At 42.9% G+C, this 19087-nt stretch overlaps 1 protein-coding gene across 4 annotated transcripts in view; it reads right to left on the bottom strand.

Annotated features, from left to right (window-relative positions):
* SIK3 (SIK family kinase 3) overlaps positions 1–16063 on the bottom strand; it is a gene marked incomplete at its 5' end in the record, with an annotated part of 247277 nt that extends 231214 nt beyond the window's left edge. For all 4 annotated transcript variants that reach the window (XM_082660899.1, XM_082660901.1, XM_082660900.1 and 1 more), the window contains one exon: positions 15791–16063. In XM_082660899.1, coding sequence (XP_082517025.1) covers positions 15791–16063 — 273 coding nt within the window. The remainder of the gene's footprint in view (positions 1–15790) is intronic.
* Positions 16064–19087: the final 3024 nt, after the last annotated feature.

Here is a 19087-nt window from a genome sequence, read left to right as displayed (position 1 = left end):
GATAAATATAATTAACACTGCTATTATGTTATATGTGAAAGTTAACAGAGTATATCCTAAGAGAAAGGATTTCACAAGGAAAAGGAACTTTCACTTTTGATGTTATTTATTTTGTAGAGTCTGATTATTTTATAAGACACATGTATCAGATAGATACATAGATAGATGTTTTTAAAGAGACTTTGCGGCTATAAAATGTCCTGGAAAAGGGAGATCTATCCCAAAGTGAGAGAAAGGTACAAAATGAGTACAGGGGAAAATATTTCAATAGAACATGTAATTTCAGAGTTAGAATAACTTTACAAATAAGGAAACTAGAGCATTAAAATTTAAAACCTTTGTGCTGCAAACAAAACCATCACAAAAGTGAAAAGACAACCTACAAAATAGGAGAAAATATTTGTATGTCATACATCTGATAAAGGACTTATATCCAGAATATATAAAGAATCCTTGCAACTCAACAATAAAAAGACAACCCAACTAAAAAAATGGGCAAAGAATCTAAATAGACACTTCTCCAAAGATCTACAAATGGTCCCTTAGCACAGAAAAGATACTCAACACCATGAGTCAGAAGAGAAATGCAAATCAAAACCACAATGAGCTACCACTTCACATTCACTTGGATGGCTAAATCAAAAAGAAAGAAAATAAGTTTTGGTAAGCATGTGGAAAAACTGGAACCCTCATACATTACTGGTCAGAATGGAAAATGGTGCAGCCATTTTGGAAAACAGTTTGGCAATTCCTCAAAAAGTTAAATATGGAATGTTTATGATGCAAAAATTCCACTCCTAGGTATATGCCCAAGAAAAATTGAAACACATGTCCCACAAAACTTTGTACACGAGGGGAATTCCCTGGCAGTCCAGTGGTTAAGACTCCACGCTTCCAACGCACAGGGCATGGGTTCCGTCCCTGGTCAGGGAACTGAGATCCTACATGCCGCTCAGTGCAGCCAAATAAATAAATAAAATAACGTAATTTAAAAAAAAAATTGGTACACGAATGTTCACAACAGCATTGTTCATAATAGCCAAAAGTGGGACTAATGCAAATGTCCACAATTTCATGAATGAATATACAATATGCAATATATCCATACAATGGAATATTATTCAGCCATAAAAAGGAAGGAAATTCTGACATGTGCTACAACATAGATGAACCTTGAAGACATTATACTAAGTGAAAGAAGCCAGACATGAAAGGCAATATGTTGTATGATTCCATTTATATGAAATGTCCAGAATGGGCAAATCTACAGAGACTGATTAGTGATTGATTAGGGTTGCAGGACGGAGGCTGAAGAAATGGACAGTGACTGCTAATGGGTCACTTCTTTTAAGAGGAATAAAAACATTCTAAAATGGATTCTGGGGGACTTCCTTGGTGGCGCAGTGGTTAAGAATCCGCCTGCCAATGCAGGGGACACGGGTTCGAGCCCTGGTCTGGGAAGATCCCACATGCCGCAGAGCAACTAAGCCCGTGCACCACAACTACTGAGCCTGCGCTCTAGAGCCTGTGAGCTGCAACTACTGAGCCCGCGTGCTACTGAAGCCCGCGTGCCTAGAGCCTGTGCTCCGTGACAATAGAAGCCACCGCAATGAGAATCCCGCGCACCGCAACGAAGAGTAGCCCCTGCTCGCCGCAACTAGAGAAAGCCCGCACACAGCAATGAAGACCCAATGCAGCCAAAAATAAATAAATAAATTTTTAAAATAAATAAATAAAAATAAAATAAAATAAAATGGATTGTGGGGACTCCCCTGGTGGTCCAGTGGCTGCAAATCACCTTCCAATGCAGGGGACACGGGTTGGATCCCTGGTCAGGGAACTAAGATCCCACATGCTTCAGGGCAACTAAGCCCGAGCACCTCAACTACTGAGCCCGCGTGCTCTAGAGCCCATGCACTACAACTAGAGAGCCCACGTGCCACAACTACTGAGCCCACGTGCTCTGGAGCCCAAGCGCCACAACAAGAGAGATGCCCACATGCTGCAACTAAGACCCATTGAGCCAAATAAATAAATAAATAAATATTTTTAAAAATAAAAAATAAAATGGATTGTGGCGGGGAATTCCCTGACGGTCCAGTGGTTAGGACTCTGTGCTTTCACTGCTGGGGCCCAGGTTCGATCCCTGGTCAGGGAACTAAGATCCCGCAAAATGCGCAGCACAACCAAAAAAGGAAAAAAAAATGGATTGTGGTGATGGTTGCACAACTCTGTGAATATACTAAAAACACTGAATCGGGTGAATTGTATGGTATGGGAATTATGTCTCAATGCAGCTGTTGAAAAATGATATACATTAAAAAGAAACTGGAAGAAACTTCCCTGGTGGCGCAGTGGTTAAGAATCCTCCTGCCAATGCAGGGGACACCGGTTCAAGACCTGGTCTGGGAAGATCCCACATGCCGTGGACCACCTAAGCCCCTGCACCACAACTACTGAACCTGTACTCCAGAGCCCGTGCTCCACAAGAGAAGCCACCGCACTGAGAAGCCCGCACACCGCAACGAAGAGTAGCCCCCGCTCGCCACAACTAGAGAAAGCCCGCGTGCAGCAACGAAGACCCAGTGCAGCCAAAAAATAAATAAATAAATAAATAAAATTTTTTTAGAAAAAGAAAGAAACTGGAAGCCCTATGGGGTTAAGTGACCTGCCCAAAGAAAGCTGCCAGGCTAGTAAAAACTGAGACGTGAAACACGTGCCCTGACTCCCACAGCAATGCTCAGTGCATCACTTAGACTGCCTCGAGCTGCTCTGATGGGCCAAAAAGGTTCCCCAAAGACTGGAAAAGCAGAAAACACTGCTACTAGCATAAGGAAAGGAAGAGAAATTTAGGTAACACAACTAAAATGTTGTTTTCAAATTTTAATGTGACTCCAAAATTGATTCTTGGCCTAAAAATCTAAAAACCATGGATAGAAGAGGTTGTGACTTAGTAAAACAGTACCCCTTTTACTAAGAGCTCAATCAGAGCAGGGCACGGGATGCAGCTGCTGGCTGAAAAGGAAGAAGGAAAATGAGATGAGAAGAGGCAGCAGGCTGAAATCACCGGCCACTCTTCTGCATATGTCAGAGGCCAATGGCTAACAATGCTTCAAACAAGCTTTATTCTTGAAGACTGTGAAATCCTGTACCGAGATCCGCAAGTATCAGCTCAAAACTGAATTACCTCCCAGAATTACTATACACATATAAGATATTTAGAAATAAAAAATTAACATGGTATCTCTGCAGCTGACTTGGACACAAAGATCACTGCTGGAATACAACTGCCCCATTTGACTAGAATAACAATATCACTGTTGATGTAGAAATGGAAAGTAAGCCAAGAACATACAATCACTAAAAACATTATTTTGAGGGTTTAAAAAAATGAGCTACCAAAAAACCTCATCTATTGTCAGAACACTGCTTAGGCAACACTAGAACATTTTGACAGAAGGAAAGGACAACAGCAGGCAGGAAGCAGAAAGAAAGAAGTAAGAAATCCTGCAGGTGCCCAGCTAATCCTAATAAGAAACACACAGCTCTACTCCTGCCTTCCACAATAACAACAATCCTGTTCCTTGTGGTATACGAACACAATTTCTTTTGCCAGGAACAGAAAACAACTTACTACGTGAAAATGTCAACTTGTTCCATGGAACACTACACTGGCAGTGAACAGATATAAACCTTTCAAACTACAAAGTTTTGGCTGTTTCCTCAACCAAATTTTAACATCACTGGCCTATTGTCAAATTCAGTCCAGTTCATGCAAACTCTAACACAAGTGGACAAAAATACTAAGCTGAAGTATACACTATAAATAAAAAACTCTATAAAATATCTTGTCCTCAAATTTCTAACAATTTGGCTTACTTATAAGTATAAAATTAATGCAGAAGTTCTCTTAACCCACCACCTCTCAACCAACCTGCCGAAATAACTGATGCTTCCCCTTTCCTCTGTAAAACAACTGGGGCCCCAGCATGCAAGCTGGCCCCAATTAATAGCCACTCCCTCTACTCCTGGATATTTCTGCTCCCATCCATTAAGTTGCATGCTTACCAAGAATTAACTGGTTTTCCCCAAACCTATTTATACCAGTTGTTCTTGTTATTATAGTAATGCAGTTTAATTATCTATGTAAACGGATGAGAAATCTGGGAGAAAAGAAAAACATGTTTCTTTGAAAACTAAGTTGAATGCTTAAAATGACTTGGTAAAGTCAAATTAGATGTGGATGAGACAAGTGTAAAAGACTAGGGGGAGAGAATCAAGAACTCAAGAGAGATTCTGTACTCATATTGCTTCACAAATGCCTTTAAATTCCTACTCTGCTTTAAAAAAGCAAAACAAAACTGGAAATCATAGATGATGAACTATGGGTATGTTTAACACAAACATGATGAAGAACTTCAATCAGGACATCAATATACAGAGAAAGGTCTACATCTAAGATTAGCGAATGTGTTTCTTAGACAAACTGCAAAGAAAAAGAAAAGGAGGGGAAATCTATAGAGTAAAACAAACAATTTTTTAATACAAAACTTAAGGGACATCAATCAATTATAATGTATGGACTTTATTTAGACCCTGATTCAAACAAACAAGTGGATAAAAAAAGAAAAAAAATATATTTATGTATATAACACTAATTTGATACTTAATGACATTAGAGAATTATTGTTAATTGTTTTAGGTAGGATAATGGTACTGTAATTATGTTTTTTGAGAAACAATCCTGGCCTATATAGAGATACATGCCAAAATATTCACAGATGAAAAAAATTCTGGGAATTGCTTCAAAATAAACTAGGGAGAAAAGAGAAGCTGGAAGTGATATGGGTGAAAGATTGGCCATGAGGTAATAATTGCTTACACTGAGTGATAGGTCGATGGGGGTTCATTATATCATTCTTTTTAATTTTGCTTATGTTTGAAATTTTCCATAATAAACACTTTTTGAAAAAGATTAGTGGATTAATGCATATTCACATTTTAAATTAAAATAAAATATTAAAAGTATATATGCATCATTATTTCTGATTTCCCTGCTTCATTCATTTCCCCTAATTAACTAAGCAAATCATAACCCAAACTGACTGTATAAAAGGCCTTCTATTGGAGACAAAAGAAAAGAGCATATTGTCAGATGCCTAAAATACAGCAGTGGTAACCCCCAAACATTCTAAGAACAATATTCCACATGACCCAATTACCCCTGAAAACCTCTTAACGCATACAGTGCGTAAAGTAAATACAAACATAACAGGACTGGTGTATCACCACATTTATTCACATAATTATTTCCTTTACAATTTCCTCACCACCTTTTTACCATTAAAAAAAGAGAGGAGTAATTTACAACCTTCATCAATCTCTGAAATTCTCATTCAGGTTTACCGAAGGATAGTTATTTAAAAATCAAAGATTCAAGTAATCAGAGTCTTTCTCATTAACCTTTCTTCTCTCCTTCGGCAATTTCTCCAATTTAAGTTTATGTCTCTTTGTAAAAGACCAGGAGAGAATGATGATTCATAAAAAACAACTGAAAAGGTTAGAGTCACACTTAACTCTTTTCATTCCTCGTCCAGGTTTGGTTCAGAGAAGGAAGGATTAGGCAGCTGCTCCAGCCCTCTTTAATGTGTCCCATACCTACTGCCCTAGGTTTAGAGGTGCAGCAGAGACTTAAAAGCCCTACACTCCCAAACCAAGGAGGGCAGAAGCGGAGACAAAATAAAAAAAGAAGAGTTCATTCACTTCTGGGAGGCTAAACCCTGGCACAACCTTTCTGGAAAGCAATGTGCCAATATATGAATCAGATATCTTAAAAACATGTATACCCTCTGACCCAATAATTTCACATCCAACAATCTATCCTGAGAAAAAATCAGAAATGCTTCAAAGATTCATGCACAAAAATGGTCATCACAGAAAATTTCTAACAGTGAAAAACTGGGAAGAACCTTAAATTATGAAAAAGGTTAAAAAAATAATGGCAGTCATACAACAGCAAAGTACACATCCATTAAAATTGATGTTTACAAATAGTTTAAAATGATGAGAAAATGCTTATAATGATAAGGGGGGAAGAAATAAAATAGTATATCAATATGATCTCAATTATGTATTTTACAATATTAATAACTGTTGCCTCTGGGGGCAGGATTATGGGTGATTTTTTTCCTTCTGCTTCTTTATAATTTTCTGAGTTTTCCCAATTATAATCAGAAAAAAATAGGGCAAGGTGGTAGAAGTGAGCCAGTAATAATAAGCAACTGGGTTGAAGAGAATTTATGCTCAAGACTTCTTGTATTCCTCCTCTATCAGGTCCCGGCTGCGAGCATTCAATTGCTCCTTTAACTTAACCCTTTGCCCACCCTGACAAGAATAACACTTATCCTCTTGTCTTCTAGTATCAGTAGCCGCTACTTTTTGCCTACAGATGACAGAAAAAATACTATTTGAGTGAATCCATTTAAGGTAAGGACCAATAAAAGTAACCCATTGAAATTAAGGACCAGTGGCAGAAAAACAGTAGTCGTTTTAATCAGATCACTTAGTATAAAGAAAAGAACAAGTGGTAACTCCAACAAAGAGTGTGAAGTTACTTCAGGAAGTGCCAGCAGCCCAAGACAGCTTAGTGGGTCTCCTAGGCAGAAGAGGGAAAACAAGGCACTGGCTGACCATACTGACTGTACCCATGGGACCTTCTCAAGGAAGTAACCCAATGGGAACCTGTATGTGTAAGAACCTTCTCCTTAAAATAAGGGATTTGAATTTAAATTGCAGGATTTACTTTAAATTATACTGAACTTCTTAATAATGAAAGTTTGAGATATGCTGAAAGTAACTTGCCCAGAAAGGCTGTGAAATCTCCTTACCTAGAGATTTGTGAGAAAAAGGTAGAATATTATTTTTCTTTAACATCTTAACTGGAGATAGAAAATTTCAATAATAAAATTCTAAGATGCATTGAGTATAAAAAGCAAACTCAGCTCCCATTTTTTAAAATAAATTTATTTATTTTATTTATTTATTTTTGGCTGTGTTGGGTCTTCGTTGCTGGGCGCGGGCTTCCTCTAGTTGCAGCGAACGCGGGCTACTCTCCATTGCGGTGCACGGGCTTCTCATTGCGGTGGCTTCACTTGTTGGGGAGCACGGGCTCTAGACACGCGGGCCTCAGTAGTTGTGGCATGTGGGCTCAGTAGTTGTGGCTCACAGGCTCTAGAGCACAGGCTCAGTAGTTGTGGCACACGGGCTTAGCTGCTCCGCGGCATGTGGAATCTTCCCAGACCAGGGCTCAAACCCGTGTGCCCTGCGTTGGCAGGCAGATTCTTAACCACTGCGCCACCAAGGAAGCACCCTTTTTTTTTTTTTAATCCTTACATTCATTCACTAAATGAGTATTTACAGGCATTGTAGTAGGCACTGGGAATACAGCAGCAAACAATAGCTTAAAATCTCTGCCCACATGGAGCTGACATTAAATTATCACCCTGTGCCTCCTAACCAGCTTTAAAAGTTAGGTATTTTCTTCTTTTTCTTTTTAAGTAAAATGATTTTTAGAAACTTCAAGCATGTCAAAACACTGCCAGAAAACAAACAGCACCTAGCATTTGGACTGATCCAGAGACGCCCTTAATAAATACTGGGGAAACAAGACTAAAAAACTGTGTCTCAGGCACTGGGGTGGCAGGCAGACAATTTCACTATATACGAGTTTGCACGTTTTGAATTTTGTGCCATATATCATTCATTCCTAGTTTTTGATAAACAATTTTTCAAAAGCTTATTGGCTGGCTGGCTGGAATGAATGAATGAAAAATTTCTTCTCCAAAAAATTCAGTCTCAAGAAATGTGGTTGGTTAACCTAAAATTTCACATTCAATTCTTCTGGAGGGAGCAAAGAGAAGCAAAGCCTACTGCTAGTAAGCATGGACTGGAGCTGAAACTAGGTAGAAATTTGAAGATTTCTCAGAAATTCCTAATCAATACCTAAATATAGTTTAAGATAACTGGCCAAAAGTACCCAAATGAGTGAGCCCAGCCTACACAGAGGAGCTTAAACAGGCGATGGGTTTGCATCTCCTTCCTTTTCAGTTTCTGGGAAATGAGACTGAGTATTTACAATCTGATTCCTAACTCTCTGACAAGCTAAATTCTGAGAAGAAATACTTATCAATGTGGCCAGGGACTCCTGGTCTACAGTGGATCACACACCTCCTGAACAGACATATGTTCTAACATAACTTCTCTACGGCTCATCCAACAGTTCTGTCCTTAGCTGATGGAATTTTACTCTGAACAGATCCAAAAGAAACCCTCTCAAGCTAATTCATCCAAGACTGTTGAGGGCTTCTCAAAGACATTGCCAAGGTCATTATACACATTCCCATGGACAAAAGTCCATGAGAATGTACACAATTTTCATCCTCTGGATGTTATCAGTCATCCACAAGACAGCATGACTATACTATTATGCCAGAAGGGACCAAGCTATAATAGGGACCTATTATAAAGGAGGTAGGGACTCACCTGATGGGTGAGGTCATTCACCTGGGGAACAGGCCAAGCTCTTAGATGAGAAACTAGAACCACATAAGAGGAGCCCTAGATAAATGGTTCTCTTGGCCCTCACCTGCATCATCAAGGTATGTATCTTGGTGACCAGTTCTCTTAATGAGTTATAAGATGGCACTATTCCCTGGAAACTGGTAGTGTTCTGGTAAATAAGGAGTCCATCTAAGAAATGTACCTTCAAAGACAGACCAGACCAACCCAACACAGCAAAAGTATAATTACTCATGTTCCCTGAGTGTGAGCTAGATATAGTGGCAAGAGCAAACTATATAAGGCAGACTGTGTTTATGGTCATTGCTTTTTCTGTGTTTCTTTCTCTTTTTACTTCCTTAGCATTTTGAAAGGCTTTTTTGACACCTCAGTCATGTCGAGGGAGCACCAAGGGGCATTTGAGTAGGAGACTGAAAGGCAAAGCAGTGTACCTATGGAGGACTGCAGGTAAGTGACAGAGGTGATAGAGTGAAACAATGCCAAAGGACAGGTTAAATACAGTGTTGGTATATCCCCTATTTGGAAAATTTTCCTCTCATCATGACTTCTCATCTTTGGAGTTTAATAGAGAGGATAAATAATCTTAGACTTTAATTAGTAGGTGTATCTTGTTTCTCTAATGAAAGAGTAAGTATTCAGAGGGCAAGGGCAATGTTTTCTATGATTGGAGGAGTCACGGTAGAGTTAACTAGGAGTAGGATACCTGGATTCTATTTCTACCTCCCCCACTAACTAGCTATAGGATTCTGGGCAAATGGGGGGTGGGAGAGGTATAGGAGAGAGCTGTGAGTCTAACACATAATTGATCTAAACTACTTTGATGGCTCCTAAAAGCCTGAGATTCTAAATTCCGTTAAGTCCATCTTTCTAGACTCTAGAAAAGAAAGAGTTGGAATAGAACATCTCTAAGATCTTTTTTTTTAATAAACTTACTTATTTATTCATTCATTCATTCATTCTGTGTTGGGTCTTTGTTGCTGTCCACTGGCTTTCTCTAGTTGCGGCAAGCAGGGGCTTCTCTTTGTTACGAAGCACAGGCTCTAGGCACACGGGCTTCGGCAGTTGTGGCACGTGGGCTCAGTAGTTGTGGCACGTGGGCTCTAGAGCGCAGGCTCAGTAGTGGCGCACGGGCTTAGTTGCTCCACGGCACGTGGGATCTTCCTGAACCAGGGATTGAACCCGTGTCCCCTGCATTGGCAGGCAGATTCTTAACCGCTGCGCCACCAGGGAAGTCCCCCAACATGAGTTTTTAAAAACATAAATCAGATAATGTCAGTGCTCTGCTTTGATATCTTCTGAGGTCAGTCCCCTGTTTCACACCCAATTCCATAAAATGGCCTATAAGACCCATATGATCTGGCCCCTGTCTAACTTTCTGATCTCATTCCTTACCATCCTTTCTCTTGTTCACTAAGCTCTAGGCACCCTGACCTTGGGTCTAATCTTTGGACAAACCAAGTTCATTTCTACCCCAAGGCCGCTGCACGTGCCATTCCTTCTGCACTGAATATTCCATCTTCTGAATCTTCCCAAGCTGCCTCTTTCTCATCATTCAGTTGTCAGCTCAAATATCACCACCCTGGAAAGGCCTTCCAGCACCCTGCCCCAGACACTCTCTAGCCCATTTATTTTCTTCATAGTATTTGTCACTATATAAAATTATTTGTTTACATGTTTCTTGCCTATCTCCTCCCATCGGAAAATAAGTTCCAAGAAGGCAAGAGCTTTTTTTCTCTTTTGTTTTTGGGGTACTCGAGAGCCAGAGTAGAACCTGACACAAAATCTGCATTCAGTAAACATACGCTGAATGAATGAATGGACAAGGGAAAGGTTCCATCTCTGTGCAGAGAAGTTTTAGGTGTTTTTTAGACTTACAAAGGCTCTGGTAAGAAGAGCACATTTCTTTTTCCTTCCAAAGCATCCATTTTGTTCTCTTTTATGCCAGGAACTAGAAAACATTAGCCAGATTGATGCTTGGAAAATGAAAACAGCATTTCTGGCACAGAAATAACTAGTCTGGGCACCTCTGGCTTGAGCCAGATCTATGACTTTCTAGGGAGCTGGCACCAAAGTCAGAATGTTAAAATAAACAGTTTTGATGCTGAAAGTGGAATACTGGTATTTTGATTCTGGAAAAACTAGTCCAAATCAGTCTTAGCTCTTCACAAAGTTTCAACAAACCTTTCTCAAAATGAAGTTAGTTGTCTTTCAATAGTCATTTCTAGATTATCTAGGGATGGAACTATCCTCCTCAAATGTAACTAATATAAATCTTGCTTTCAATTTCTTTTTGACATAATTCTCTTTTCTATTTACTAATGAATCTTGTTTTCAGCCTTCTAACGAGCACAAGCATCATCCTTAGATGTGAAAATAATACTATTGGCCCACTTTGAGTTGTTCTCCTTGTGGAAATGAGTTTGCACTAAACCACACAGCACACAGATGTGTCCTGGCTCGTCAGTATTTGGAAGGGGGTCAGGGAGCACAATGTTTTTTCTGTGTAATATCTCAAGTTAAGAATCCTGACCTTAGCCCTCTAGGTAGCACACCCTGCACCCAAGTGCAAGTGTCTCCTTAAGCTTGTAGGAATATTTCTTCATATTCTCCATGAAACTTAAGGGAATCTCTGGAGAAAAGACTGCACTCAAACTCTGTTCTGTCACCAGTCTGACAAAGTGTAGCTACACAAACACCCTGAATATTCAAGGCAGCCCAAATAAAAGCCAGTGTTAGTCACAGTTTTCATTAGACAAGTCTCATAACTATTTTAAAAGTTTAATGGAAAACTATATTTTTAAATGTCAATCGCATGAAATTAGCCCATAGTCCACAGGAATTAAATCCACTCTCTCAAAGAGGCACGTGAAATAATAGCAAACTACTTTTTTAACCTGAAAGCAGCACATCATCAGGATGACATCTACCTACACTAAACAAATGGCATTCACGAACTGTTCCAAAGTGGTGAAAAGCAAACAAAGGGGGCTATGTCTTACTCATTTTTGTTACTATTGCATCTGATGATGATGAAGAAGATGGTGATAGGGACTTCCCTGGTGGTCCAGTGGCTAAGCCTCCGTGCTCACAATGCAGGGGGCCCGGGTTTGATCCCTGGTCAGGGGACTAGATCCCACATGCTGCAACTAAGAGTTTGCATGCCACAACTAAAGATCCCACGTGCCGCAACAAAGATCTTACACACAGCAACAAAGATTCCGAGTGCTGCAACTAAGACCCAGCACAGCCAGATAAATGAATAAATATTTTTTAAAAAGAAGGTGATAATATTTACTATATACCTACTATGTGCCAGGTACATCTGTTCTAATAGTTTCACATATATTATCTTATATAATCTTCATAACACCCAAACTTGTGAGGTAAGTACTATTGTTATCTCATTTCATAGATGAGGAAATCCAAGCACAGACAGGTTAAATTACCCAGCTATGAAGTAGCAGAAGATCCAAACCCAGGCAGTCTCATCCAAAGCTCAAGCTCTTACCACAAACCAATAAACAGGCAGGTGATATATCAATATATTTGTTAAAATACATTTTTAAAGTATTTGACCAATGGCTTTTATAGTCATGTATGCTCTTTTTTTAAATGCATACAAAATATATCTACTCTTCGTTCCCATTCATCCAACCAGTGAAAGTATGATTAGGTACAGGCAACCAAATAAGCAATTGAGAAGAGAAAATCTTTTCTTTTTTTCAATCTCTTTAATATTTTATAGTGTCCTACCAAAAGAATAGGGCCAGAGAATCTCAGACCAAGGCGCCTCCAGAAAAGGGAACTCAAAGAAGGTAGGAAAAAGACAGCCAGGGTGAGCTGCTGACCAAAGTATGTCACAGATGAATATTCTCTCCTGTTAACTGTTCTGCAGTGACGCTCTAAGCACTGCAGTGCTGCCAATATTAAGTCTGAGCTCATGAATGCCGTGCTGCAAAAGTCACCAACAACCAAACAGGAAAATATTTCCCTTTCTCTACTAATTTTATTCATCCCAGAGTCCTGATCTAGGAGGTTTGAGAGTTAACAGAATTTGGGAAAGGGCCAGCTTTACCACTTATTATTGGACCGAGCACAGTAGCTTAGTCAATAAATAAAGTTTACTTTAGCCTCTCAGTCCATGGAATAGGTAATGTGTGTAAGAAAAGGTGACCATAAGTATTGCTCTGATGTTCAGAAAACACCTATTACCTAACCTCTTTCAGACAACACAAATATCATCTGAATTACCTAAGTCTGATGGTTATATATGGTTATAGGAAAGACCTAGACCATTCAGTGGCCTACAGGGAGAAAAAGGAGAAAGAAAAAAAATCACATACCTCCAAAAAAATAAAACAAAAAACATGATACATTCTGAAAAGAGATGGGGAAAAAAAATAGCTAGCTCTCTTTGGTTCCAAGTGACCTGACTGAAGAAGTAAGATAAACACTGCAGTGCATGGGAGAAAAATCCATCTACCTGAGTAACGGAACAGCAGCTTCTGCCACTGCCAATACCCAGGCACCTTCCTTGCCATTATATAACCAAACCATGGCCTCAATAGGCCATCATACTGTATGTCAACAGTTCTTAGACACATCTGAGCTGTCAGCATTTGAGAAACCTTTCCAAAGTGGATTCAGATAAGCATGAAGCAGGCCAAAATATGTTCATCATTTACTCAGAGCACATGACAGGTCCTTGTGAATTAAGCTTCACTCATGTCGTCAGAGTAAGTTAAGTAGAGAAACACAGGGTGCCTATAACTGTAACTAGGAAATTGCACACCGCTACAGAAACACAAATGAGTGCTGGTGTGGTCCTGTCACACATGCAACTCATTGCCCAAGCCATTTCAGCCTCATTCAAGATTTTGAATATTTCCATGCATAGGAATTGCATAACTGCACACCACAAATGATCAAAGAAAAAACCAACATAAACAGTGACACCCATTTATAAACAAGCTGATGTTTAAAATGCTGCAGTCCTAAAGGATACCAAAGACTTTGAGAAAAACTTAGACACAGACACACACACACACACACACACACACACACACACACACACACTGGAAAATTAGAAAGCGGGGAGACCAGCCATAACTAGCCACTGGCTTTTCTGACTACTGAAGATAGAAATGTCTCTATTATATATAAAGCCAAGAATCAACTGTTTGCAATTACATTTACAAAAATATTCAACCCTCTCTGTCACAGATTTTTTTCATCAATATTTTGGTGTATCCAAGGGCTGTAAGATACAAAATTCTTTAAACCAGAGATACCATAAACCAGGCAACCAATTAAGTTCATAGAGTCTGTCCCCCAGAGGTCAGAGCAAAATAATCACAGGAGCTCGAAGTGATTACTTAGGTGGGAGGGGGAGGCCGTTGCGAAAGGAAATACCAAAACAAGGAACAAGGCTCCAACAACTAGAGCTGTTTGTAAACATAAATTTGGCTTGGCTAACAGTAAACACAACTGGAAACACTCAGGGGGGCAGAGATGCACCAGAGTCTTGGCTCAGTCTACTTCCCGCCAGGGGGCTGAGGGGAGCACCAGGAAACCTGGCACTTTGGGATCTCATTCCGCTCAGACCTGCAGACTTGAGGCCCTCTGATAGACACTGACAGAAAGGCTGAAGGCGGCCCCCCCAGAGGAAGTGAAACTGACCAATCAATTTTCCACAGCCACCCCCCAAAGCCACCCTGCTAAGAAGGGCCCCTAACAGTCTGACAGAAAGGAGGGAAAAAGGGACTTCGGGTCATAAGTGAGCAGGAGACAAGGCAGAGGTAAGTCACTGCCTTCTGAAAGCAAGGGGCTGCCATAAGAGCAGAAACAAGGTAGGTGACAAGAACCAGAGGCTAGGCTGAGGAGGGGAGGGGAATTGACGCGGCTTTGGTAGGAAGCAGCAGCAGCTGTAACAGTTCTTCATTAGTCAGGGTGAGGGAAACACAAATTGCAGCTTTAAATATAATGAATGACTACATCTAAAGTATTCATTCAAGTGAGAGACGGAGCAAAGAAAGAAATCCGGAGTACAAATGGGCTTGTGAGTCCTGTCAAAATCAAACAATTCCTCCTCGGGTCTTCGATTCCAATACTCCCAATGAAGAAGACCACAGGAAAGAGCCAACCATATTTCCTCCAAAAATGAATTTTCTATGTAAAATATTAAACGGATATGGCTTCCTAACTGACCTTGCCCAATTGCACCACCACAGCTCCACAAATCCCTTGGGAACCAAAGGGCCCCATGAGTGTCTGGGTTCCTCACACACCTCCTCAGTCACCAGGCTTTCCCCTCACCACTGACAGCCCACTCTGGGCTCTATAAGGCCCACAGTTCTGGACCCTCCAACAACTAAATATAACCAGCAATCCAGCTCTCCCAAACTGTTTAACCCCTGAGTACCCAGGGCCACCACAAACCTGGGCCCCCCTTGGGCCTCTGTTCCCTGACCCCCTTCCTGCAGAAAAATAAAGTGCTTTTTTTCCTCCACATTTCCCCATTTTTTTCATCGCCTCCTCCAATAATCCTGTCTGTCCTCAGACTCCCATTCCCACCATCTATCAGTCTTGGACGATCAAATGCTGATTGGTGCCTCTGTCAGAAGGTACCAGGTCCCTCATACCTCTCAGTACCCTGTACCCACCACATACCCCTGGGACGTGCCCCAGCTATCCTCGTTCCCCTCATAATCCCACATCTGCGGGCTGCCGGTTTCACCCGTTTTCCCCCCATCCTCCTGGTCCACATTTCCTATTCCCCTGCCCTCATTCCCTTAGGATTTCCTAACTGCTGGTTCCAGAGGCTTCTTAGCTTACTGCCTCCTGGCTCCGGGAGAGTTCCAAACCTCTTCTTTCCAATCATCCCTTCTACGACCCTCCGCACAGCCCAGGAAGCCCCCTCCCCATCCCCGGCTCCCTAGCTCCCCAGGTCCCCGCGCTCAGTGGCCCCCTGCGTTCCCTCTGCCGTGTAATTACCCTCTCCCGGGTCCCCCGGTGTCCCCCACCTTCTGTTCGCCCTCTCCACACTCTCGCCCGACAGCCCCCTACCCGTTTCCCCGGTCCCCAACGCTCTCCCGAGCCCCGCTCCCGCGCCGACCCCTCAGCCTCGGTGTCGCGGGGCTCTCCTGCGCCCTCAGCACTCGGACGGTCCCGGGCCGCGCAGCCCCGCCGCCGCCCGGTCCCACCGCGCCACTACCTTGGCCTTGGTGACGAGGTGCGTGGCCCGCTTGACCACAGCGAAGTTGCCCTTGCCGATGGTGCGGTCGATCTCGTAGTAGCCGATGCGGGCAGGCACCGGCCCGCGGGAGGCCGGGGCTGAGGGACGCGGCGGGCCAGCCGCCGGGGGCACAGCAGCGGGGGCAGCCGGGGGCCCCGAGGCGGGCGGAGGCAGCAGGCGGCCCGCCGGCCCGGCTCCCCCCGCTCCGGCCCCGGCAGCCCCGCCAGCTCCGCTCGCCGCCGCCGCCGCCATCTTGTTGTGCAGTGAAACCTCCGGGGCCGCGGGGAGCCGGCGGGGGGGAGGGGGGGAGGGGGCAGAGGGGCGGGAAAAGAGGTGGGGGAGAGCCGGGGGACGTCACTCCGGGAGGCGGAGCGCCCGCGCCGCCGGGGCCTGGCGCCATGGCAACCGCTCGTCACGTGCCGACGCGCGTCACTGCCTAGAGCCATGGCAACCGTGACCTCACCGGCGAGCTCGACCTTCCCGCGTGGGCACGGTTCCTCGGGTGTCGGCTCCCGGGTGCCCCCCTTCGGGGAGGAGACAGTGGGCACCGCCAGTGTGCCACCAGGTTCCAAGCCGCCGCAGCGTTGCCGGAGTCGGGGGGTGCTTATGAATGTGACCCCTAGTGTGACCTCTGTCCCAGTTCGGCAATCACCCAGGCTCCTTTAAAACAAAGTATTTCCTCATCACCAGAAATATTAGCACTGTCCCACTTTAGCCCTTGAGGCCCCAAAGGCAGGAATAGCTACAGTATCGAAGCAACTGTAACCAAGTCGGAAGCGAGGCAGGGGAATTCTTCAGTAAAATTCCTTCCTCTTAAAAAACCCAACTCACCCGGTACAACCACTCTAATTGTCACCGAATGTAGAGGAATGGGGAAATTAGGATTTGCGTGCTCAAGGGCGGAGAAACCAGCCCAAACACGCATTCCAGTCATTGGGTGGGTGAGGGCCAGAGCAGGGACGTCATTTTCCTTCCTCCCACCCCGTCTCTGAATAAGTCTATAGCTAGATGATTGTCAAAGAAGTGCCTGCGTCCTATTTCTGTCACTTGTAGAACCCTGATGAAGCAGTGGTGCACGTCATGGTTAAATGCGTTACGTCTGTTGGGCAAAATAAGTAAATAATAAAATAAAAATTCACCCTTACCAGCGACTCTCCAAGGACATTAAAGGTGATCAAATCAAATTCCAGTAGTAAATCTCATATCCCTTTTTCTTCTCTCCTGTGTTATCTGCTATTCCACACCCTCCAGAGCCCTCACTATCTCCCGGGTTTCCCCCTCTTTCCCCCCCACCCTTTATTAAGTAGATGGGCTTTAACAGCTTCAGGTAGGGCCGGGGAGGGGTAGGCTACTGGACTGTCAATAACGAGATGGTCTGGTCAGGCAAGTGGGGAGGAGGGAAGGCTGTGAGCACTCCAATGCTGAAATGTATTCCTCCTTCCAGTCCTGACCCCTCCACATCTATGTCTCTCCTGATGGCAGAACTGTGTTGTCAGGTCACTGCATGTACAATATTAAAAACTGACACCCAGGGCACTGTGAATGTATGAGAAGCAGAGCCCCTATTTACTCTCTCTGACCAAAAGATATTTACTAGCTCTCTGATTCCCCATCTGACTATGAATAATGGCTGGGACTAGGACAGGACAGGGAGGTCATTCCACAATTGCCTTGAATCAATTCCCTGGTTGCTGTTCCAAATTACCAGCACAATTAACACTAATTGGCTTCTTTACTAGCAAATAAGGATAAGGATGAAGTGGTCCTCAGCTTCTTGCAGTGGTTAAGCCGTTTCATTGGTTGAGCTCATTCAATTGCATATAAATGATGGCATGTGGCCAGCCTCTCATCACTTTGACCCTAATCACCTGCCTCGAACAGGGACTGTATATTAACTTTGGTGCTGGGCCCCAGGGTCCCAGTTATACTATCTCCTTAAGGAAAGGAGGAGGATGGGGGTCTCAACAGAAAACTTATGAGCAGTAAGGCAAGGGGGAAAACTCTTTTGCTCCGAATGCTGCAAGAGCAGCACTGAAACCATTCTCGTAACAACTTTACAGCCTCTCCTCCACCCATGGAGATCATTTGAACATCAGGTACAGCAACTTCTGCTGCTCTCTGGAGGGTGTCAAAAACAAAGAAGCCTCTGGGGAGAAACTAGAAAATGGAGCGTTGGTCTAACTTCCCAGAAGAAGAGGCAGGCAGATCACTCTTGTCCCTAGTAATGGCCAGAATGTGTATGCTGTGTATTATGTGATTTATGCTCTGTGCCTGTATGGATAGAGGCCAGTAGATGCTGTGTCCTATTGAGACTTGGACAAAGACTTGCTGGAGATTTCTCTGAAGAGTCCTCTTTGGTGAGAATAATATAGAAAATTAGGGAGGGGATTGATGAACGAAGATCATCAGGGAAAAAGGAAAACAGTTTAGATGTATGTATTTAATAATTATTTGTCGAATACCAAGAACCGAGTTAAGTTTGGGAGGAACTCACAATAACAACAGTCTGCCAGGCACTATGCTAAGCAGTTTATATAAATGAACTTACTTAATCTTGAACAACCCTGTGAGACAGAATATATTATTATCCCCATTTTGCAGATAAGGAAAATGAGGCACAGAGGGATTAAAGGAGTTGACCATGGTCATAGGGCTAGAAAGTGAATCCTAGAATTAGCATTCAAACCCAGGAAGCCTACCTCTGGAAGCTGAGATCCTCCCCCACTGGATTATAAACCCTGTCAGAGTAGTAGCTAGTAGGAAAAGTAGTTCCCCCCAAAACTCAGTTTAGACCCAGGGAAGAAGAAGACTTGGAGAGTTCTGGAGAACAGGGCAGAGCAGGCACCGAAGCATATCAATAAAGAACAACAGATAGCAAAACTGATTGAAGTGATGGCTTTACTTGCAAGTAGCTCCAGAAGGAGGCTCACTACTTATTGTGCAGGAGTTTTGCTGCCCTTAGAAAACAGACGGGAAGGTGTGTTCCTGCCCTGCTGCAGACTCAGAGGGGTAGCTTGAGGGCTGGATTCTCGGAGTCCTGCAGTCCAGGGTGGAGACAGAGCTAGCCACCACCCAGCTTCCAATCCACCACCATAACAATTTGCTCTTTTCTAAAAAAGCAAAAGATAGATTCAAAGATGAAAATGAGACATTTTCCTCCATAATGTCATTGCGTTTTGTTTCTAAAATTTGAAAAGGGCAAACCAAGGCATTCTTGATGGATAGGATAGGCCCTTAAGAACTTCTGGAAGTGATGCAAAACCTCTGAGGACCTAA

Source organism: Grampus griseus (genome assembly GCF_964374135.1).
Source record: "Grampus griseus genome assembly, chromosome: 8".
Lineage (NCBI taxonomy): Eukaryota > Metazoa > Chordata > Mammalia > Artiodactyla > Delphinidae > Grampus > Grampus griseus.
This window is presented reverse-complemented; position numbering and strand designations above follow the sequence as displayed.